The sequence below is a fragment of the Musca autumnalis genome, unplaced genomic scaffold (assembly GCF_047663935.1).
Source record: "Musca autumnalis isolate F117 unplaced genomic scaffold, ASM4766393v1 scaffold_1, whole genome shotgun sequence".
Classification (NCBI taxonomy): domain Eukaryota; kingdom Metazoa; phylum Arthropoda; class Insecta; order Diptera; family Muscidae; genus Musca; species Musca autumnalis.
In genome coordinates this window covers 219,139,844-219,162,076 of record NW_027411644.1, presented here as the reverse complement: position 1 = coordinate 219,162,076, position 22,233 = coordinate 219,139,844, and the positions used below count along the sequence as shown (strand labels likewise).

Sequence of the window (22,233 nt, the reverse complement as noted above, 5' to 3'; positions counted from 1 at the left end):
TAGGAGACCGGCCGGTCCTTCCACCTCTGAACCTGACAACGAAAACAAGTAGGTCTTCTTATAGAAGACTAGTGGGTCTTCGTATAGAAGACTAGTGGGTCTTCGTATAGAAGACTAGTGGGTCTTCGTATAGAAGACTAGTAGGTCTTCTTATGGAATACCAGTTGATCTTCGTATAGAAGACCAGTTGGCCTTCCTATAGAAGACCAGTTGATCTTTCTATAGAAGACCAGTTGGTCTTCTTATAGAAGACCAGTTGGTCTTTCTATAGAAGACCAGTTGGTCTTCCTATGGAAGACCAATAGGTCTTCGTACAGTAGACCATTAGGTCTTCGTATAGAAGACCAGTAGGTCTTCGTATAGAAGACCAGTAGGTCTTCGTATAGAAGACCAGTAGGTCTTCATATAGAAGACAATAGGTCTTCGTATAGAAGACCAAGAGGTCTTCGTATAGAAGACCAGTAGGTCTTCGTATAGAAGACCAGTAGGTCTTCGTATAGAAGACCAGTTGGTCTTCGTATAGAAGACCAGTTGGTCTTCGTATAGAAGATCAGTTGGTCTTCGTATAGAAGATCAGTTGGTCTTCGTATAGAAGACCAGTTGGTCTTCGTATAGAAGACCAGTTGGTCTTCGTATAGAAGACCAGTTGGTCTTCGTATAGAAGACCAGTAGGTCTTCGTATAGAAGACCAGTAGGTCTTCGTATAGAAGACCAGTAGGTCTTCGTATAGAAACCAGTAGGTCTTCGTATAGAAGACCAGTAGGTCTTCGTATAGAAGACCAGTAGGTCTTCGTATAGAAGACCAGTAGGTCTTCGTATAGAAGACCAGTAGAACTTCGTATAGAAGACCAGTAGAACTTCGTATAGAAGGCTAGTAGGACTTCGTATAGAGGGCAAGTAGGACTTCGTATAGAGGGCAAGTAGGACTTCGTATAGAAGACCAGTAGGTCTTTGTATAGAAGACCAGTAGGTCTTTGTATAGAAGAACAGACCAGAAGAAACGGCCAGAAACAATTTTTTCAGAACAATAGTAGGGCTTTTTAGAGAGGTCCAGTAATTCTTATAGGAGACCAGCCGGTCCTTCCACCTCTGAACCTGACAACAAAAATGCTACTCTTATTTTCGATGAATAATAAAACTAATTGCTTTCTTCTCCTCTTCCAATTTCAGGTCATTAACTGCGGAGATTTGGACAGCTACCCGTTGCTACAATATTTGGATTTGTCACACAGCCACATTGAAGAAATCGAAGACGATGCCCTGGGACGTTTGGAAATATTGGAAATATTAATGTTAGATCACAATAATTTGAAGAAAATTCCACAAAGTTTGCCGGTGTCGTTGGAACATTTATTCCTGCAAAATAATAACATTTTGGATATCCAGTCACAATCCTTCCAGGGATTGACAAGTCTAAAGACTTTGGACTTGTCCAATAATAAATTGTTATATTTACCCAATATTGCCCTGCCTAAATTGCAAACTTTAAATTTGCAATCATCGGAAATACGTGGCATTAGTCAGGGTATCATTCACACCCTGCCAAGGCTTAATGAGTTGCTATTGGAAGATAATCCCATTAAATGTTCCGATCTGTTGGGCATTGCCGAATGGGCTAGCACTTGTCGTTTGAGAGGAAACAAAGAAGAAATAGATGCTGAGGAAGATTTGGAGGAAAATGTCAAGGGAAAGCGTAACAATTTAAAAGAAAAATATATGAAAATGTATGATTTCTATGAGAAGTTTGGCGGCGAACAATGTCAAAGGAATGTAGATTTAAATTCATCCCTCAACCAACCAATTTGTGCCAAGGAGGAAAAGCCCACAACCATTGCACCCAACAAACAATTACCAGCAGTACCAAAGAAAGTGGCATTTGAACGATCGCTTGAAGTTGAAAACTTTAATTTGAACTCAGTAATGAATGCAGCCATACCATTGCCCTCAAAGAAGGCTATGAAACTCGAAGCTTCTAATAAGAAACCAACTACAATTGCAACAGAAGAGGCTGCAGTAAAAGCTATTACAACAAATGAAATGCCAGCTCCAATAAAACTGGAAATGAAAACAGACGAAGAAGAACAAGTAAAATCAACAAAATCACCAGCCACGCTGCCACCAACAACATTGCAGACAACATTAGCATCTGTGGATAAGCCGCAAGAACATTCCAACTCAACAAATGAAAGGCAAGAATTCCAGTCGACTCCAAAAGCCTTAATCGACAATCCAACAACTGCAGGCGTACCACCAGCCACAGTTAAAGAAAATCCCATGGAAAAAGATACAAGGCAAACAATTGCAGGCCAGAGAAATTCCAATAGTAAAACTATTTCAAGTACTGTGAATACACTGGGAGGGGAAGGTAACGGAGCCTCTCCATCTATGGCCCCACAACAACAACCAAATATTGCGGGAGTTGAGCAAATAACAGAGGAAACTTTACTACCAACTGCCAATCTGCCGGAAATATTAAAGGAAAATATGGAAGCAAAGAATGACAAAGAAATTGCAGAAAGAAATAACGATATGGCGGCAGACAACATGACAGGCGAAACAGCAGCAACAACGCCAGTAACATTATCAAATATTGCAAAAACAACTTCCGCAATGGCAATAAATTTAACAAAATCACAGGGCAACACAATTATGTCAGACAAGGCAAATGAAGAAAGAATAACGGCAAAAACTCTTCCACTCCCTACCAAAGAAGCGTCTATCAAACTTTCCAATGGCAAACTTCGTCATCGAGAACAAAAAGAAGAAATTAAAATGAAAATTGGCTTAACAAAAGAGATTAAATCTTTTGAAGGCTTAACAACACAAGAACCAGCACCAGCAACAACAACAAAAGGCTTATCTCCAATGAAAATGACATTAACAAGTTCCATTGCTGAGCCACAAACAACGTACGGCTATGCAAATATTAACACAGACCACAGCAATGAAGAAGAAATCGTAATAACAGGCAGTCAGACTGCACCCACAGCTTTAGAGACAGTGAGGGGAAATGAAGAAAACTACCACTCCAGGCTCTTGGCAATACCTCAATCTAAGAACTTAACATCAAACAACAACAACAGTTCTACCACTACTACCATCACCACCCACACCAGCAATATAAATCTCCCACACGACAATGAGAACAACAATAAAATGTCCAGCACTTTCGAAATTACGACAACAGCAACACCAAAAGTTCTAAAACAAACAACAAATAAACATCAGGACCTATTACAGCAACCACAACAACAGCAACATCAATATCCATTACCAACACACACTTCACATGATTCTCCAACGACTATCACTGCCGAGCCAGAAAATCCATCAATGACAGTGACAGCTTCTACAACAAAGACAAAAACTATGCCATTAGAACGCAATGATGTCAATGATGAATGTCTGCAATCGAATGCGAATGGTAAGTTTTAACCGCCTCCATATAACAAAGCAAAAAAAGTTTTATATCATTCATTCAAGCACAATCTGGGAAAAAGAAAGAATATCTGTCGCTTGTTTGTCTAGTTTAACATAATTTTCTTATGTATGTTTGTGACACGCATTGCTACATGACAAATATGTAGTTTTCTTCGGCAGGCATCAGAATTTGAAAGCCGGACATCTTCTTCAGTGTGTCTTCATGTAGAACCGTAGTCGGACTTCTAACGACAAACCTTCATCTATAGGCACAGACGATTTTCTTATATAAGACATGCACATTAAGGTGATGGTATTTCGACATTTTGTCACAAAAATTGCTTCTGTAGCAAGAATGAATAAAATATTGCCTAGTAATGACTGCAATAACGCTTATTCCATTTAAATATGAATCAAGTAAACAAGCATTAAGTTCGGATGGGCCGAACTTTTTATATCCTCCACCATGAAAGATGTTGAACTTTTATGAAATAATTAATTATCACAATTGATGTGAATTATATAATTATAATTTTTCACGCTACATCAAATATTTTTTAGTACATAGGTTAAGAAAAAATTCGCCAGCACGAATCTGCTCGCGATCCAATTTTTGGTTGTTGCGGACAAAAGTTACGGCGGTTTTATTTCGTCTTTTAAGAAAAAAAAAAAAATATTATAACAACGATAATTATTTTAATGAGCACAATTGTTTCTAAAAAGTTCTCTCGATGCGACTTCAGCGAGTAGATTGCATAATACATGTAAAATGTTACAAAGAATTCGCGGAATGCACATAAAATTGATAATTTATTGAATTTAAGTCAACTTTTTTCAAAATAAAGGCCTATTTAGCAGTCATCAAATTACAAAAAAAAAAATTTTGTGGATCAAAACTTAACGGCTAATCAAATGAGACCATACAGATTGGTATTATAGTTTCGATGTTACAGTCAAAATAAGCTCATATTTTGGTCAAAAAATAATTTTTTGTTAAAATAAATATTTTTTTGGTAGTTGAAAATATTGGAAAAATCTATAGGAATACAACAAAAAAAAAATGTTCCACAACATCCCATACGGGACAAGGGAGACTTCTCTCATATCAATGAGTGCACCCCGATTCATATTAGCTCAATGATATGGGACCTACTGTTTATCGCCGAGTCCGAACGGCGTGTCTTAAGACACCACTTGTAGAGAAGTTTTTCAAGGCTGAAATACTCAGAAAATTTCGCCAACATTACTGAGGGATATTTGGCCACCGTTGAAAAATGTTTGATGTTGCCTGGCCGGGGAATCGAACCACTGACCTTCTGCGTGCAAGGCGGGCGTGCATACCATTGCACCACGGTGGCACCCAAAATCTATAGGAGTACTTCCTTCATTTTGCTTAAATCTCCCAATAAAATAGAAGGATTTTGCTTTATAGACATTCATACAAAAGCTTTCCTATTGGGGAAGATAATTGGGTTGCTGAGGATATATGTATTTCAAAGCTTCTGAAATGGAAATAGAGGTCAAATAACCCATTTTAATTTATATGCATTTTCAAATACGTGTAAATCGCGTGATTATCAAAATCATTTTGTCCGCATGTGATTTTCATGTACAGCAAGGCTATATCTTTTAATTTGAAAATATTTTTTGAAATTTAATTTGGAGGTGTAGCTTCGGCTGCATCATACGAGGGTCACTAAAAAACCTTCTGACCTAGCAACACGCAGTGTCGCCAGGCGTCATTTGATTTTTATTTTTTTTGGAAAGTTTGACAGTTTTAAGTTTCACATACGACCATGTGTTGTGTTGTTTACAGTGACTTGAACAAATCACTTTGCATAAAAAAAATTTTTCACAACTTACGACTTGGATAACCACGGCAAGAGTGGATCGATCAAATTAAATCTTTGTATGTCGATTAAGGGTCATCCTACAGCTCTATGAAAAACTGGTTTAATGAATTCAATCATGGCCGACACTTACCAAAAAAAACCAAGTTCGTGAGTGTCGTCCAAAAATGGTCTTTGTGCCAGAGAAAATTAAGCCGTGCTTGAACGGATAATGCAAGATCGCCATGTTATGTACCGTGAGATAGAGGCATTCTTAGACATTTATTCCACCAACTAACATTATTATTGCATGATCGCTTGGTGCCAAAAATGTGGATTTTCTCGTCAGATCCCGTGTTGATCGGTGAAAGAAATTTCGAAAAAATATGCGGTGCTTCAAAGACGTTTTAAGGTGACGAATCATGAAACTATGCATATGAGCCCGAAAATCGCAGTAATCGCCAGTAGGTGCGGTAAAAGCGTTCAAAACCCATGTTTTGGAGGTGTCTCAATCAAGCCACTGTAAACAACCCAACACATGGTCGTATGTCAAACTGTCTTGAGTACACTTAGGCTAAAAACTGTTAAACTTTCCAAAAAAAAAGAATGTCAAACTAGAAGAACATGTCAAACACACTGTAAATCTGGCTTCAAAATGTCAGCATAAGTTAATGGTAGAAGCAGATCAAATTTTGAAAAGAAATACTTTAGTGAGATGGCCCATATTTAGTTTGTTTCTACTTTTACTTCGACAGGAAAATCGTGGAAAATGTGGTTAATCACAAATCGAGAGAAAACAAAAAAAGACAAGGTGGATTCAACCCATTTTTACCCATTTTTTAACATAAACATAGCCACACCTTCCACGCAAATTATCTTTTAAGGCCAATATTGATTTTATCCAAAAATATTTAGCTTCTATAATATGCAATCACAAGTGGCGTGATACACATTTTGATACGACCAAAAATGTGCCTCATCGAAATGACGGTTTAAGACAATTCGGAGTCGATTTAGCCATGTCCGTCCGTCTGTTTGTCTGGCTGGTTGGTGCGTCCGATAACTCTCGAACGCATCAACCGATTAGAACCAAATGTTTGGTATGGTAATTTTTGTCCAAACGTAATTTAAGTTAAGATGGGCCATATCGGTCCACTCCTTCGGAGGTACCCGAAGTGAATGATAACCCTTTAAGGGAGAAATTGATTTGGTCCAAACTTTGCACATCGTATTATCCATTCCAGATATATATCGGGCTCGAATATGGACTATACCAGTCCACTCCTTCGGCTGCCTCTCACACAAAATTCGGATAAAATGAATTTCAAGAGCTCCTCTCGGATCGTTTTGAAACTTTTATCACTAGGATGTCCTTGCGGCTTTTTTTACGACGGTACAATTTTTTTCTTGCATACTTTCTGAGACATTAGCCTAAAAGCTCCATGTAACCCTGAGGGTACCAACCAAAATGGAAAATCCGCAAAATAATTCTCAGTAGGCTGTTTAAGCGGCCTCATTTGTAACGGTACGTTTTTACTGGAGTGAGTCAATACTACCTGAGACCCCCCAAAACCTGCCGGCACATACTAAAATGGCTATAGTGCAAAATAAAACATCTTTAAAAATTTCTTCCAAATGTAGTTTAAAGTAATTTAATATTTCGAGTCCTTTATGAAGAAACTCGTGATACAAAAACAATATATTTTATATACGGCATAATTATTGTGTGTGTTTTTTTTTTGTGAGTAGCTGAGGGTTTATCTCCGTCAGCTCAGCTCAGCTGACTGATACCTTCTTACTTGTTTTTTTGTTTTTGCTCGGATTTTAGTCTGCAGATATCAAACGGATCAAAATAGAAGCAAACAACCAACTAGAAAAATGTTCCTTTAATCTCAATAAACAACTTTCAAGAACATATAAAGATTCTAGAAACTGTTCATCAAGCTCAAAATTCGATTATATTAAATCATTCGTTCCTGTTCAGGTCCGTTAAGTTTTGAACAGTTTGTTATTTCCAGACCTGAGCAGGGGGAAACATTAAAAATAATTTTATTGTAATCGGGCAAATCGGCCAAGCTAGCAAATCTTCACTGGATTTTGAATAAAGCACTAAATGTATAGAAATTACGCTTTATTTAACAAATTGTGCTTATATTAAAATTCCTGCAACATTAATAACATTAGAACATGCAAACATGCAACACAATTATAAATAATCTACATACTTTTTAGTGTGAAAATCGCTAGAAATATTAAATATAATTCTTCTCCTCGGATGATGACCTAATCCTTTACTTTTTTAAAACAGAAATGGCGCTAGTAATGACGCTTCTTGACAAAAAAAACTAATTTTCGATAAAACAGATTGACATTTAAGTAAATATTTTCCAGTACAGTAAACATTAAATAATAAAGACAATAAAGAGTTGCCCAATCTTAAGCGCGACTTGGGGATTTTGAAAGTGGCGGTAACATTCCCCCGGCAGTATGGCTAGAGGTTTCCTCATAGTTATACTCTTTCATGGAAGACACATCCAAAAGCGCCAACTTCGCTGCTGGCCTCTCCATAATCCCATTCTTGGTTAAAATCTTTGCACTCCGAACTTGTCCATCTTTTGCGGTCCGAGTTTCAAGAACCCTGCCTCGCACCCAAACGTTTCGAGGAAAAGAAGGATCAACAACGATTACCAAATCCCCCTGACGTAATGGCTTTGGACGTTCATGCCACTTTGACCGACATGTTAAAGTAGGAAAATACTCAAGAACCCATTTCTTCCAAAACTGATTTGCATATTGTTGTGATTCCAACCAATTTTGTCGTAAAATTACCCCATCGCCTTTGCACAAACTCATTGGCTTCATTCCGCTTGACGTCCCAAGAAGAAAATGATTAGGAGTAATTGCTTCTTGAGTTTCATCATCTACTGGAACATACGCAAGGGGCCGAGAATTTATTATATTTTCAACCTCAACCAGCATGTTCCGAAGAATTTCATCCGTTGGAGACCTCATTGGCATGATTTTATATAGTGTAACTTTTACTGACCTTACGAGACGCTCCCAGGATCCGCCCATGTGCGGAGATGCTGGGGGGTTAAAGTTCCATTTACATGTTGAGGTCGTAAAAGTTCTAATAAGTTCATCCTTGTTTACTTCGACCAATGCTTCACGAAGCTCCCTCTCAGCCCCGACGAAGTTCGTCCCATTGTCGGAAAAAAACTCTCTTGGTATACCCCGACGTGATATGAAATTGCGAATAGCCAGAATGCAGGAACTAGTGGTTAGAGTATGAGCTATCTCTATGTGCACAGCACGAATCGTCAGGCAAGTCAACAAACAGCCATAGCGTTTCTCCTTATGCCGATTAACACTGACCAGAATGGGTCCAAAAAAGTCCAAGCCGGTGTAAGTAAAGGGCAACTCAAATGATGCCAAACGAGCTCTGGGTAGTTTTGCCATTTGGGGATATTGCGGTACAGCCTTATTAATTTTGCACATTTGACAATTTTTTACTACTGTTCTAAAGACTGCTCTCAACCTTGCAATTGAGTATATTTGCCTGATCTCGTTTATGGCTGTTTCGTGAGACATATGTTTGTATTTGACATGGAAATGAAGTAGGATAAGCTTTGTTGTATGACACTCCTTTGCTAGTATAATTGGCCGTATTGGTGCTTCCCTTATATTAACGTTGTCTATTCGGCTATTTACTCTCAGTATGCCGTTATCTAAATATGGGGACTTTCTATATAGATCGCTTGTTTTAGGAATGTATCCCTTCATTTGCAGGTTAACAATTTCAGAGGAAAAATATTTTTGCTGAGAATGAGTATATAAAAGATTTTCTGCTTTTGTTATTTCATCATTAGTAAACTCGCCACGTTCCTTTTTAGATTGTTTACAGTTTTCAATAAATCGCAATAAATACGCTGATGTTCTTAGCAATCGGTTCCACTTAGAAAATCTTGAAACATCTAGAACAGGTTCATGTTTGTTAATATTTAAAATATGGTGGACCATTTCCTCTTCTGTCGAATCCGGAATATCTCGGAAATTAGGCCAGTGGCATTCTTGCTGGCGTAAAAAGGTCGGACCATTGAACCATCTGTCTGTTGGATCTATGTTCGGCACCTTTTTCCATCGAGTAGCATCGTCTGCAACGTTAATTTTACTTGGAACGTAGTGCCAATCTGAAATTGATGATAGCTCTAAAATTTCAGTGACTCGAAATCCCACAAACTGATGGTATTTTCTATGGTCTGAATTAATCCAACTCAGAACCGTTTTTGAATCTGACCAATAAAATTTCTTATTTATTCTGATTTTTTGATTTCTCAATATATACGAAGCAAATCGAGCTCCAATTAGGGCCGCCATAAGTTCCAATCTTGGCACTGATGTTATTTTAAGTGGCGCTACTTTGGTTTTTGAGCCTATAAGCGAAACGACTATATTGTCTTCTTTCTTCATTCTAAAGTAGCATATAGCAGCATAACCTTCTCTGCTTGCGTCCACGAAAGTGTGCAACTGCACATCTACTCCATTGTAAGTTGGAAAGTACTTTCAATTTTCTTCAGATCCGGCAATATACTGACCCACTGTGTCCATTTAACAAGTATCTCTTGTGGAATTTTCTCATCCCATCCAATCTTTGTTCTCCATGTTTCCTGCAGTAATATTTTCACATACATGATAACATACCCAATTAGTCCCAATGGATCATAAATCGACATAACGACTCTAAGCATTTCACGTTTCGTAGGTATTTTGCCGCAGGAAAAAACATCGCTGTCTTGTAACCAACCAGAAATCTTAAAAGTTATTAAGTCCCGTTCATGTTCCCAAAAAATACCCAGTACCTTTTCAGTTTTATACTGTTCCTCCAAGTTTAAACATTTGGTCGAATTATGGTCTGGGGAAGGTAAGGACTCTAAAACCTTTTGGTTATTCGATAGCCAATTTCGAATATTGAACCCAGCTTGTTTATGTATATATGTTACATCTTTTATGAGAGAAATTGCTTCCTCTGGTGTATCTACCGAAGCAAGTAGATCATCAACGTAATGATTCTCTTTTATACATTTTGTGGCAAGTGGAAATTCATTTTCAAACAACGTTGCATTTAGATTTTTTAGGTATTGAGATAGGGTTGGTGCGCAAGTGGCTCCGAAGACCACAACGTTCATGATGTAGATATCAGGGTTACGGCTCTGATCACAATCCCGCCAAAGAAACCTCTGACAATCTCGATCTTCGGGCCGAATTAGCACCTGATGAAACATTTCTTCAATGTCGCCACAAATTGCTACAGCCTTCTCACGAAAAGACAAAAGAATAGTTGATAAAGATGACAGCATATCTGGTCCTTTCAACAAAAATGTATTGAGAGACAACCCATCAACTTTAGCTGCCGCATCCCAAACTAATCGGGATTTACCTGGTTTGTTTTAATTGAATACCGGGAAAATTGGAAGATACCATATCTTTCCATCGGGCTGATCAACATTTGCTCCATCTACCTTTTGGATATAACCCTTTAATAAATATTGTTCTATTTTATTTTTGAAGACAGTATGCAGCTCAGGGTTTCTGTTCAGCTTGCGCTCAAGGCATACTAAGCGTCTCAAACACATATGATAGCTATTTGGCATCTCAAACACATCAAACTTCCACAATAAAGGTACCTCGTTCAACAACATAAAAGCACGATTGTCGTTCTCAGCGATGACGGGATCCTTAACACTAATGCCTATGCTTTCCACAGAGTAAAATGACCTTACTAATGCATCCAATTCATCAACACGCTGAGAACAATCGCAAATATGAAAATTAATCGACTTACTTGACTTATTGTTATCAACGACAGCTCCATAGATAATCCAACCAAGTTTTGTGCAAGCGGCTACTGGTTCATTCAGGGCTCCTTCGTGTATCTTTCTTGGGGTGCACAAATTGGAATAATTAAGACCGATTAAAACCTTGGGTACCGCATCTTTGTAACTAATTATAGGGAGATTTCGCAGATGTTCATAACTATCGGATAATTGTTTGTAGTCCAAAGATTGTGTGGGCAAATCCAGGGTGTTTACTGTACACACTTCCATACACGTTCTTTTCATATTCAGGCCAGCAATTTCAATTGTCAGCTTTACAGAACAATTTTCGGTTCTTTCTACACCACCTGTCCATCTTAAGCACAGAGGATTTGGCACTCCCCGTATATCCAGATCATTCATCAACGATTCATCCATCAGGCTAACAGATGAACCTTCATCAATGAGGGCAAATGTGTCGACATATTTATCTTGTCCAAATATTTTTATTGGTATTATTTTAAATAATATTTTGTTGTTTATCTCACTGTGGGAATTTACAATTTGCTCACAATTACTATTTTCACTATTATTATTTTCACATGTTTTGTTTGACATTTCTTTTTCACGTTCTTTTATTGTTTCAGAAAAATTATGCAAAGACGGATGATGATAATATTCACAACCCGATAGAGTACACTTTACTCTCCTTTTGCATTCTCCTTTATGTTTATGAAGGCAGTACTTGCAGAGCATGCGTTCTCTCACAAGTCTCCACTTGTCTCCACGATCTAGTTTCAAGTATTGTTCACAGCAATCAACTGATTTGCAGTTGTTGTTACAAATAATGCATTTACGTCCCTCTCCGTGAGAGTGGACAAAAGCTTTGTTGTTATATGTTTGGTTATGACTTCTGTTCTCAACAGTGCTGTTGTTGTTACCAGTGGGATGATCAACTGTTATACTACTAGCAGTTACACCAATGTTAAACATCCATCTGTCAAATTCGGACAGATTTGGATTTTTGTTTGCTTTTATTAACAGCAATTTTTGTGTAGCCCACTGCATTTGATACGAAGCTGGTAATTTTAACAACAAGTCATGGAGAAGTGAAGTGTTATTTATTTCATCAGTTAAATTACTGGCAATTATTGTTGAAACTAAACTGCGCACGTTGACAGCGAAGGTGGTGAGTGAATTAAGATTGTTTTCATTCACTTTTGATGTTGCCTTTATACGAGTTTTTATCGAGTTTATTATTTTCTCAGGTTGTCCGTAGAGAACTTTTAGAATCTCCATAACAGATGAGACATTCGAAGGGTGAATTAACATTTGCTGCACACTTTGTAGAGCATTTCCCTTAAGAGATCTTTGAAGACCAATCAGATTTTCTGCATCCGTGAAACCACAAGCTTGAGTGGACCAGTGGAATGTGGATGAAAACAGTGGCCACTCTTCAGGTTGGCCAGAAAATATTGGAAGTTCTTTTGGGACTGATTGCCGGGAGTTTATTTGGCTTTGTGACAAGTTGTGCGAACTATCAAGGCTGTGAAGGTCAAACATTGACGGTCTTGTTGGATGATAATTCAAAGTTGACGTCAAAGGGTTGCTGAAACGTGATCTAGGGTTATTGGTTGGGACATTGAGCGTTATTTGTTCATTTGCCCGATTTTTTGGAATAGAGCTTGCTATTGGCAGTTGGCCTGCAGTGTTTGTTGGGTCTGGCTGTGAAACGGTTGGAACATTCAAATTTGTTATGCCGCTGCTTTCATCACATATATTAAATCGAATTGTTTGCGGATGTTCGCGATTTCGTTCTGTTGACATAGACTCCATGGTAGGCAAGTTGGTATGGTGTACGTCACTGGTTGCTAAAGGATAGAGGCCAAAAATATTTGCGGTGTTGTTAGCATTTTCTGTAGAGCATGCGATGTTTGCAGTATGGTACGTATTATTTAAGCTTTCCATTTCAATTACATGTGAATTGACTGCTGATAAAGGTGGCACATTGAAATAAACTGTTTCTTCAGGCAGGATTATGTCCTGCTGGTATGTGTTATTATTTTCGATAGTCGAAGGTTGTGGATCATTACCACTTACAGAATGAACAAATGGATTTCCAGTACCAATATCATCCTGAATTTCAGGGAATGAGTAGCTCATGAATGTGGCATGGTTAGAAATATTTTCTTGAACTTCTTCCTGATCGTCGATAGAAGAAATAGATTCTTGGGTAGACGCAGACGACATCATGTTTGTTTGTTGTTCCAAAATCTCATATTTCCGTTTAAGATACTGCTGATTAAGCGCCGCTTCAGCCGCAAGTTGTTTTCGTTTTAGTTCACGTTCCTCCTCTAGACGCTGGAGTTGAAGTTTTACTTTGGCTGAGAGTATTTGACGTGGTGGATTGAGGTTTTGGTTTAATTCATTGTTGGTACAATCATTTTGATTTGTGCAGCAAAATGGGCAAATGAAGTTCGTTTCAACTGGTATGCGAACACAAGAGTTGTGGAACAATCTGTTGCAAGTAGAACAGTTTGTCATGTTATCGTCAGGGGGGTTGTGGCATAAGCCACAAGTTTGATCGGTTGGTTGATCGTTTGGGTTCATTTTTACTTACTGCGAATGGCAGGTTCAGGGTTTCGGAGTCGAGGTATTTTTGGCTCGACTCCGACTCCGACTCCAGACGAGTTTTTTTCACGACTCCGGCTCCGACTCCGACTCCGGGTCGACTCCGAGAGTGAATTCCCATACCACTAAAAATGAATAACATGTGCACACATTTTTAACTTTTTCCTATATTTTGACCTATATAGGCTAATGTGTTAGTTCTTCCTTACATATTCATTAGAAAGGGAATTCGTTCGAATACATTCGAACATATCAATATTGTTTCTGCCGAATCTTACATTGAAAATAGCAAATTTAGAAAGTATTTGTTTTTTCGTTTTTGAAAATTTTGCCTTTTTGAGGCGAAGATCATTTTTAGTATTAATTTTTAATTAATTTTTCGTTGGAAATCGAGCTTAATGATCAATAATGCATCTGAAAAAGGAAAGCCGACGACTCGAAAGTTTTTGTCGGTTTTCCTTTTTTGCACGAGTATATTCTGGACGGAATTCTTCCGCGTGAGAAAATCTTTAAGCTTTCAAAATATGTGAAAACAAAGGGGCAATACAAATCATAAGGACTACATGCAATAAAAATTATAAGCAATTCAAACTGGATGTAACCCAACATCTTAGTGCGCTTAGCCTTAAAAGGAGACCCCCAGTTGTAAAGGTCAATAATAGCCATTTTTCATGATTTTTCCGGGAAAACTACGTGTGATTTTTTTCTTCACCTGAAAGCGAAAAATAATACGAAGTTTTGAGACCGTCTACGAAACCCTGTTTTTATGAAAGCATTTTGCGGTGTCAACCAACTCTACCTCGAAAACTGATAAGCCAATTGTCATATATTTTGTTGGCCGATTTCGAGAAAAACACAGTTTATTTGCTGTATACAAAATAAAATAAATTATTCCCATCCAACGCTTATACTATGGCAAAATTGTTCCGATCGACTAAAACATTTTATGACATATTCTATGCTATGCTATTTATACTAAAATTCAGCGCTCACATTTTGAACTTTGGTGTGGAGTGGATAATTTTATTGAAATATTTGAGATATATTGTGTAAACAACCCATCACGTAGGCAGACAGATGTTTTCTGGAACTGAAAAATTAGCACACGAAAAAATTAGCATGAAAATATTCTACAAAAATGTTGCTAGGAAAATTTTATGTCCACTAAGACAAGAAATCGATATTGTCATGTTTCCATTGTCTTTATAACTTTTACCCGATCCTTTCTCATGAAAACTCTATGGTTATGTATTTTATTGAATTTCGTATATGCTATTGATTGTTTAGAAAACTCGGATACATATCGACGCCTCCAAACAATAGTATGCTAAGTCGACTTAGCATGTTTTCAAGTTCTTTACATTTTTATATTTAACGTCCTTTAACTTAAATTCTGTCAAATTTTGGTAATGATCGGACAATCCGAACATAAGTTATAAACAAATATTTACTTAGCATAGTACTGAAGGTCAATGAAATTTCCAAACTTTTAGAGGTTGTCCTGCAAAACTCGCTTTTCAGAATTAGCAAACTATTATTTGGAGGTGTCGGACGTCCTTTAAATTAAATTCTGTCTAATTTTGGTAATGATCGGTCAATCCGAACAGAAGTTATAAACAAATATTGACTTAGCATAGTACTAAAGTTCAAAAAAATTTCCAAACTTTGAGAGCTTCTCCTGCAAAACTCACTTTTTAGACTTAGCATACTATTATTTGGAGGTGTCGATATGAACTATGTCTGTTCCTGGCGGACAGATTAGGTTATTTGAATGTCTACATCTAATGCCTCATTGAGTACATAAAGAATCCTAGAAGAAAGATTCGCCATTTGTCAGACTTCTGAGTTATGGTGGGATGAATCTGTCGTTGACAAACAACCAATTTAATCTGAATTTCACATATAGTTAATAGATTATGAGAAATTTACCGAAATACATAGAGACCACAATGTCTTTAATAGAGGACAAGGATGATTTCTCATAAAAAACAGGATAAGAATACCAATAGACCTTTGTGAGAAGATCAGTAAGACTTCTGACGAAATAGGTTAAAGGTCTTAATTTTATTGTCCTAGAACTTTACTTTTGTTTGCAAAAATGTAAAGAATCATTTGGATCAACAAAATAGGGATGAATAGACTACATTTCAGAGGATAATAATATCCTGTGAATTGTCCTTTAAATTAGTATAAAATACCGTTTGCATACATGTTTTCTTATAATTTTCTTTTAAAATAAATTATGATTAAAAAAATGTTCTTTTTCCAAATTTAATCGTATGCTTGTATAACGTGGAAAAAATTTTGCCTGGAGTCGGAGTCGAGTTATTTTTTCCGACTCAGACTCCGACTCCGACTCCAGCAAAATTGCTCGACTCCGACTCGTAGACTCCGACTCCGACTCCGAAACCCTGGGCAGGTTCTTGTTGATCCAAGTAATAAAAAGAATTTTAAAAATGTAATCGGGCAAATCGGCCAAGCTAGCAAATCTTCACTGGATTTTGAATAAAGCACTCAATGTATAGAAATTACGCTTTATTTAACAAATTGTGCTTATATTAAAATTCCTGCAACATTAATAACATTAGAACATGCAAACATGCAACACAATTATAAATAATCTACATACTTTTTAGTGTGAAAATCGCTAGAAATATTAAATATAATTCTTCTCCTCGGATGATGACCTAATCCTTTACTTTTTTAAAACAGAAATGGCGCTAGTAATGACGCTTCTTGACAAAAAAACTAATTTTCGATAAAACAGATTGACATTTAAGTAAATATTTTCCAGTACAGTAAACATTAAATAATAAAGACAATAAAGAGTTGCCCAATCTTAAGCGCGACTTGGGGATTTTGAAAGTGGCGGTAACATTTATTGTTTACGAATTTCAATTTAAATGATTCCTAGAATCTTTTGATGTTCTAGAAAGCTGTTTATTGAAATCTTAGGTTCATTTTTATAATTAACTGTATCTTTAATTTTTGGGCGGTTCGGTATCTGTGAACCAGAATACGAGAAAAATAACATTTTATCCGGCCAAATTGGATACTGTCTATTCGTTGGTTGTCTGTTAGGAATGATTTTTTTACAAAAACCACATTTATGAGCGGTCACCATATAAATGACAGGTGTTGTAGTTCAACTGCAGCAAATGTTCGAAGAAAAAGCTGATCCCGCACACAAGTTCATCCTTATGTCCTGGATCGCGTTCGTCGCGTTGTCATGGAAAATGAGCTGCATGGTTCGACTAAATAACCAAACATCCTCTACTTCTTTATGCTCAATTGAAAGCAGGCTTAACCAATGGTAAAACTGAGATGAATGAAACATAACGTCTGTATAGACGACATGAAACTTTTCTCCCGTGTCAGGGTCAACTCCTTAAAATTTTTTGGCACAAGTGCAGTTTGGGAACGCTTCTCGTCATGAAATTTTTTGAAGCATGTTGTACTCGCGACCCTTTTACGACGGTGCTGGGCTAATAACATGCCGGCTGGAACTCCTTCAGGTGAATAATGGGAGATCGAGTGGTGTGTTTCTCCAATGGTAGCGGCTGGCTGGTAGGGGTCTGGTTTTAGAATGGGAATTATGCGAGCTAGCTTCCAAATGTCTGAAATTACCATTTGGGAAGTTGATAGTTTTAAGACCTTTGTCAAGTAGCTCATCATGCCAAATCAAAATGTGATATGCCAAATCACTTGTACCTACATATATGCCAAATCACTTGAATAGTATTTTTGGCATCGATGTTATTTTGAAGGGTTTTGCTGAATTTACCTACTGAAGTGGGTGTAATACAAAGTTTGGTTTCTCAATGAATATAAAACATGCACGCAGCCAACGATTAATATAGATCCATATTTTTGTATGACTGTACTTAACGATTTACCTATTTTTAAAGGTGTTTTCGTAATTCCGATTTTCACTGAATAAAAAATATGGAGGTCTCATTGATACTATACATTGTGTCAGTGTAGCAGATAACATATTTTTCTCCTCCTACGAATAAGTCTTGAAGTGACGAAGGAGCTTAGTACCTTCCTGTACCTACATGTTGTTTTGCTGAAAGAAGTTCTTCCTGAAATCTACTAAGCAAAAACCAATAACTGCACATCCATTTTTAAAAACAAAGAAAAAATCAAAATATTTTTGGTAAGGTGCAGTTTTAAAGGCTGTTCGAAAATAGTTTTGAGATTTTTACAGTAGGTTGTCAAATTATTCAATTCAACGCAGGTAAAAAGGTGTTTGGAGGATCGTTTTGAAGTTTTCACAGAAGGTGATTTTTGTGGTATTAATTGCCGCGATAAATCTTTTCCTGGTATAATGGCCCGAAAGCTACAAGTTTTTTGATGTGGAATAATAAATGCATCAAAAGGTACCCTGGAAATTTCAAAAACTTCTTCTGTCACCTACGAAAATTATATTTATTTTTAAAATTATGGATCTCTTTATAGAACATTTAGGTTCTCCACTCCTGTTATCTATTATCTTTTACGGTTATGGACTGTATTTTATGTAATTTACATAACACACTCATACATATATACAAAACTTACCTGCAAAGATTTTGGACACGAACATGAAAAAAATAATAGACAAAATATTACTAATTAATTTTTGTTTTATATAAATTTCTAAAAAATAAATATTAGTAAAGAATTATGTAATCTTTCTACGAATGCCGTAAATCTTTGAAAATCAAAACCCCTTTGGTGTACAAATTAATTCTTTAAGGTATCATAAAATTTATGGATCTTTAAAACTAACCCCATTTCACGGGAACAACTTCTATTGCAAATTGCTATATTTTTAATAAATTTATGGAAATGCCCTAGCTAGATAACTGGTAAAGGCACTATCTGCAAAACTATGCCACACATTTGCAGGCATTGCGCCCTAACCATCTTAAGCTATGATGTGCTTCAATTTGATTACGGTCATTTCAGTTCAGTGCCAAAGTTATAAAGAAGAAGGGAAAAAACCTACAAAGAAAACAAACGAAAATGACAGCATACAACTACTTTTCAACACACACTGAAGACTACTCTTCTCTGACAAGGATAGCATAGCTGCAAGAGAAACCGAACAAGCAACAATCATCCATGTAATGAAAACAAGCAATTCAATGTTCATGCATAATGATTTTATGCCACATCATTGAATGTTATAAGGGTCATTGTATGCGGTTGAACTCATATCGGAAGAGAGAGAGAACGGGGATGGAGGGAGAGGGCAGGTTCTTTCAAAGTGGCATCTAATCTTAAAAAGATGCAAATACCATAAAAATACAAATTCTAAATTCTATCCACCTACCAAAGACTTAGCAATGTGATAAAAAGAGGATGGTGCACCCAATGGCCAAACACAGACACACACACACACACTCACGCAGCTAACAACTGAATAAGCAATCTAATAAAAAATCTTGAATGCCATTTAAATGACAATTTACAACTGTTTTTGGAAAATATAAAAAGGAAGCAATCTACAAACTTTATCTCAAATGGCGGAGGGGAGAGTGAAAGAGCAGAGGAAAAAATGAAATTTTCATAAATATTATTTCAACATAAATGTAAATTAAAAATTTTACGATTTTCCTACAAAATATTAATATTGTGTTTATTTTTTCTTTTTGTTTTTTTTCTTGTCATACCCCCAGGATGTGCAGACCGGAGACCGCAAAGACAAGACAAGTTAGATGTTGCTATTGGTAAACGGCCAACAACCGAGAGTAGTCATGAAGTAGATGTAGTAGAAACAACAACAGCTGCTGCAACAATGTCTACAACATCAACCAAGACAACAACTGCACCGGCAGCAGCAAGAGCATTAGAAGTATCCACAGTTGCAACCACAAATGCCACAACAATTGTACACAAACATGAACCACTGCAATTGCACATCAAAGACCGACATTTGATAGGCACACCATTGCTAATGCATAAAGGCGACAATCTTATGGTGGCCACTGATGAACTCATAAAAGCCAGTCCACAGGAGTTGGCTGGCAAGCACACTACAACCACCACCACAACAACAACAACAACATCAACAACAACAGCAGCAGCATTACCAACATCAACTGCCGCAGCATCGACAGCAACAGGACCACAAACTGCACAACATGAAGCCAAAAATTCAAAAACTATTTTGGCTGCTGGCCAAAGTTCTACAAAACCATTTAGGAAGAATCACGACGACGGCAACGTCAATGACATGCTTAGCCGCCACCATCATGAACCATTTGAGCACAAAGGAGAGACCATAAAAGTAAAGGATTATTCACTTTATGCCAAGAAATCAAATAATGCTGATATGCTGAAAACAAAGAAGCCCTCATTGATTATGAAGAAAATGACCATCGTAACCAAACAACATGGAGGAGAGGTGATACCATCATCCCCAACCCTCCCCACCATCACCAGCAACACCACTCCATTGCCAGATGCAGCTGAGGCCAATCTGTTAAATGAAAAGCAATTTTCTGAAAGACATTTTCAAGAATTGAAGCCACAGGAGCACCATCCTACCAACGCCAAACACAGTACCGTTAATACGCCCATCAACAATAACAATAAACCGGCCCATTTGGTGCATGAACCCCAAACATTTCAGCATGAACATGAACTATTAATGCAGCAAATTTTACATGACGAGCAGCAACAACAACAACATGCAAAATTGTCACAATCGGAACAGTGGTCTGATCTGAGAAAGACCAACAATAAAGATAATCATCCCGGGCTTATATTGTTGGTGTCATCCGGCTTATTTGTTGTCCTCCTGCTAGGCCTAATGCATGTCTATCGCTGTGATGTCCCCTGGCGTCGTTCTTCACCCGCCCATCATTTAAGGCCCCATCAAAGGCATAATGCCTCCTTGGATGATGATGTCCACAGCTTCCTTAGCTATAATGAGGGCATGCAGAAGTGGCATCATAGCACCCGCCTAGAAGCTCCCTATAGCTCACCCCTACACAATTTACATGTTCGCGAGCTGCAAAAAACATCAGCCACAGAGAAACCGGCCACAATCAAAACCACATCTTCATACAACAGCACCACCACAATGTCGGCAAATCGTAATCACATTTTACCACGTAACAACTCGCAATCGTCAAGTGCAACAACCCGCACCACATCACCTTCCTCATCAGCCATATTGGATGATGAAACATTTTATATTGAAATGACACCACCTGCGGGACAATTGGCTCAGGCATTGCATTCCGAGTTGCTGCCGATGGAACTTCTAAATATGGCCCAATCGAAAGCGGGTGATGTTAAAGAAACCGCAGTTGGAGATCTACAAACATCGCTGCAAGATGATTATGATTTTCCGTCGCTGACATCGAGTAGAACACATACACATGGAACGCCATATAGGCCCACAACCACAACAGCAACGACATCAGCGTCATCACGCCGAGATCTTTTAACTCCATCGACGGCAGCTACATCAGTATCAACGTCAGCGGCAACATCATCAGGCAATAGCCAAAAACCGTTGTACAACTCAAGAAAGTTCGGTTTATGGTGACAAACACTGTTACAGCGCCAGCAACACTATGCACCATTTCAATAAGGTATGTAACAGAAATATAACCTCAGCCCATGACAGCAAAAATGTTGTTAGCCCAAAATATTGTAAATCTTATGACGTTTACTTAATATCTATAGATTTTGATCAGAAGATTAGAATTTACAGATTTATGGTTTTTTTTTTTAAACTGGTGTTCAGATTTAGACCCACTTTCTCATTTTTCTAAAATAACAGTTATGTAGAGGTTCGGCCTTCTATCACTTATTTATGTTTTCGACAAATTGACAGATCCAAAACAGCAAAAACGAAACATCGGTAGTCTCTGCTATTGGCCAAAATAACAAATCAGAGTCAAAATCCTGGTTCAAAATATCCTATAATTAAGTGCAACGGAAACGGGCGTTTCAATTATTTTGTTATTGATACTGCGGTACACCTTATGTTACCTGCACTAGATAGGGCTATACTAGCCTACGAAAAGCATAATATCGGGCCACTAGGGAACCCTTCAGTAAAAATCTCCAAAGGATCCACGAAGACCCTCAACTACAAAAATGTGTTGAACATTTGTATGAGTGGTACCAAATTTGAACATAGACTAAGCTTGGACAAAAAATTTCGAGATCGAAAATTTGGATCAAATCGGTTGCTACGTTTGTGAGATATTGCGCTTATCATTTTAGCAAATATTTTCAAAATTTGCGGGGGATATCGATAGATAGGGCTTCTGTACCATACTAGCCTACGAAAAGCATAATATCGGGCCACTAGGGAACCCTTCAGTAAAAATATCCAAAGGATCCACGAATAGACCCTCAACTACAAAAATGTGTTGAACTAGTTGTTTGGGGGTGGTACCTGGAGGTGTGGACCGAACTTAAACTAAGTTTGCAAAAAATATTACGAAGGCCACATTTTGGACCGACTCAGTAGATCCATTCGAGAGTTATCTTGCGCTTCAACCACTACACACGGTGTCAGAGGGTTTTTT

General features: G+C 37.5%; 1 protein-coding gene across 1 annotated transcript in view; it reads left to right on the top strand.

Annotated features, from left to right (window-relative positions):
• LOC141389143 (uncharacterized) overlaps window positions 1-22,233 on the top strand; it is a 92,346-nt gene that overhangs the window by 30,785 nt on the left and 39,328 nt on the right. Inside the window, exons 2-3 of the mRNA XM_073960210.1 lie at window positions 1,171-3,424; window positions 19,360-21,285. Coding sequence (XP_073816311.1) covers window positions 1,171-3,424; window positions 19,360-21,239 — 4,134 coding nt within the window. The 3' untranslated portion in view covers window positions 21,240-21,285. The remainder of the gene's footprint in view (window positions 1-1,170; window positions 3,425-19,359; window positions 21,286-22,233) is intronic.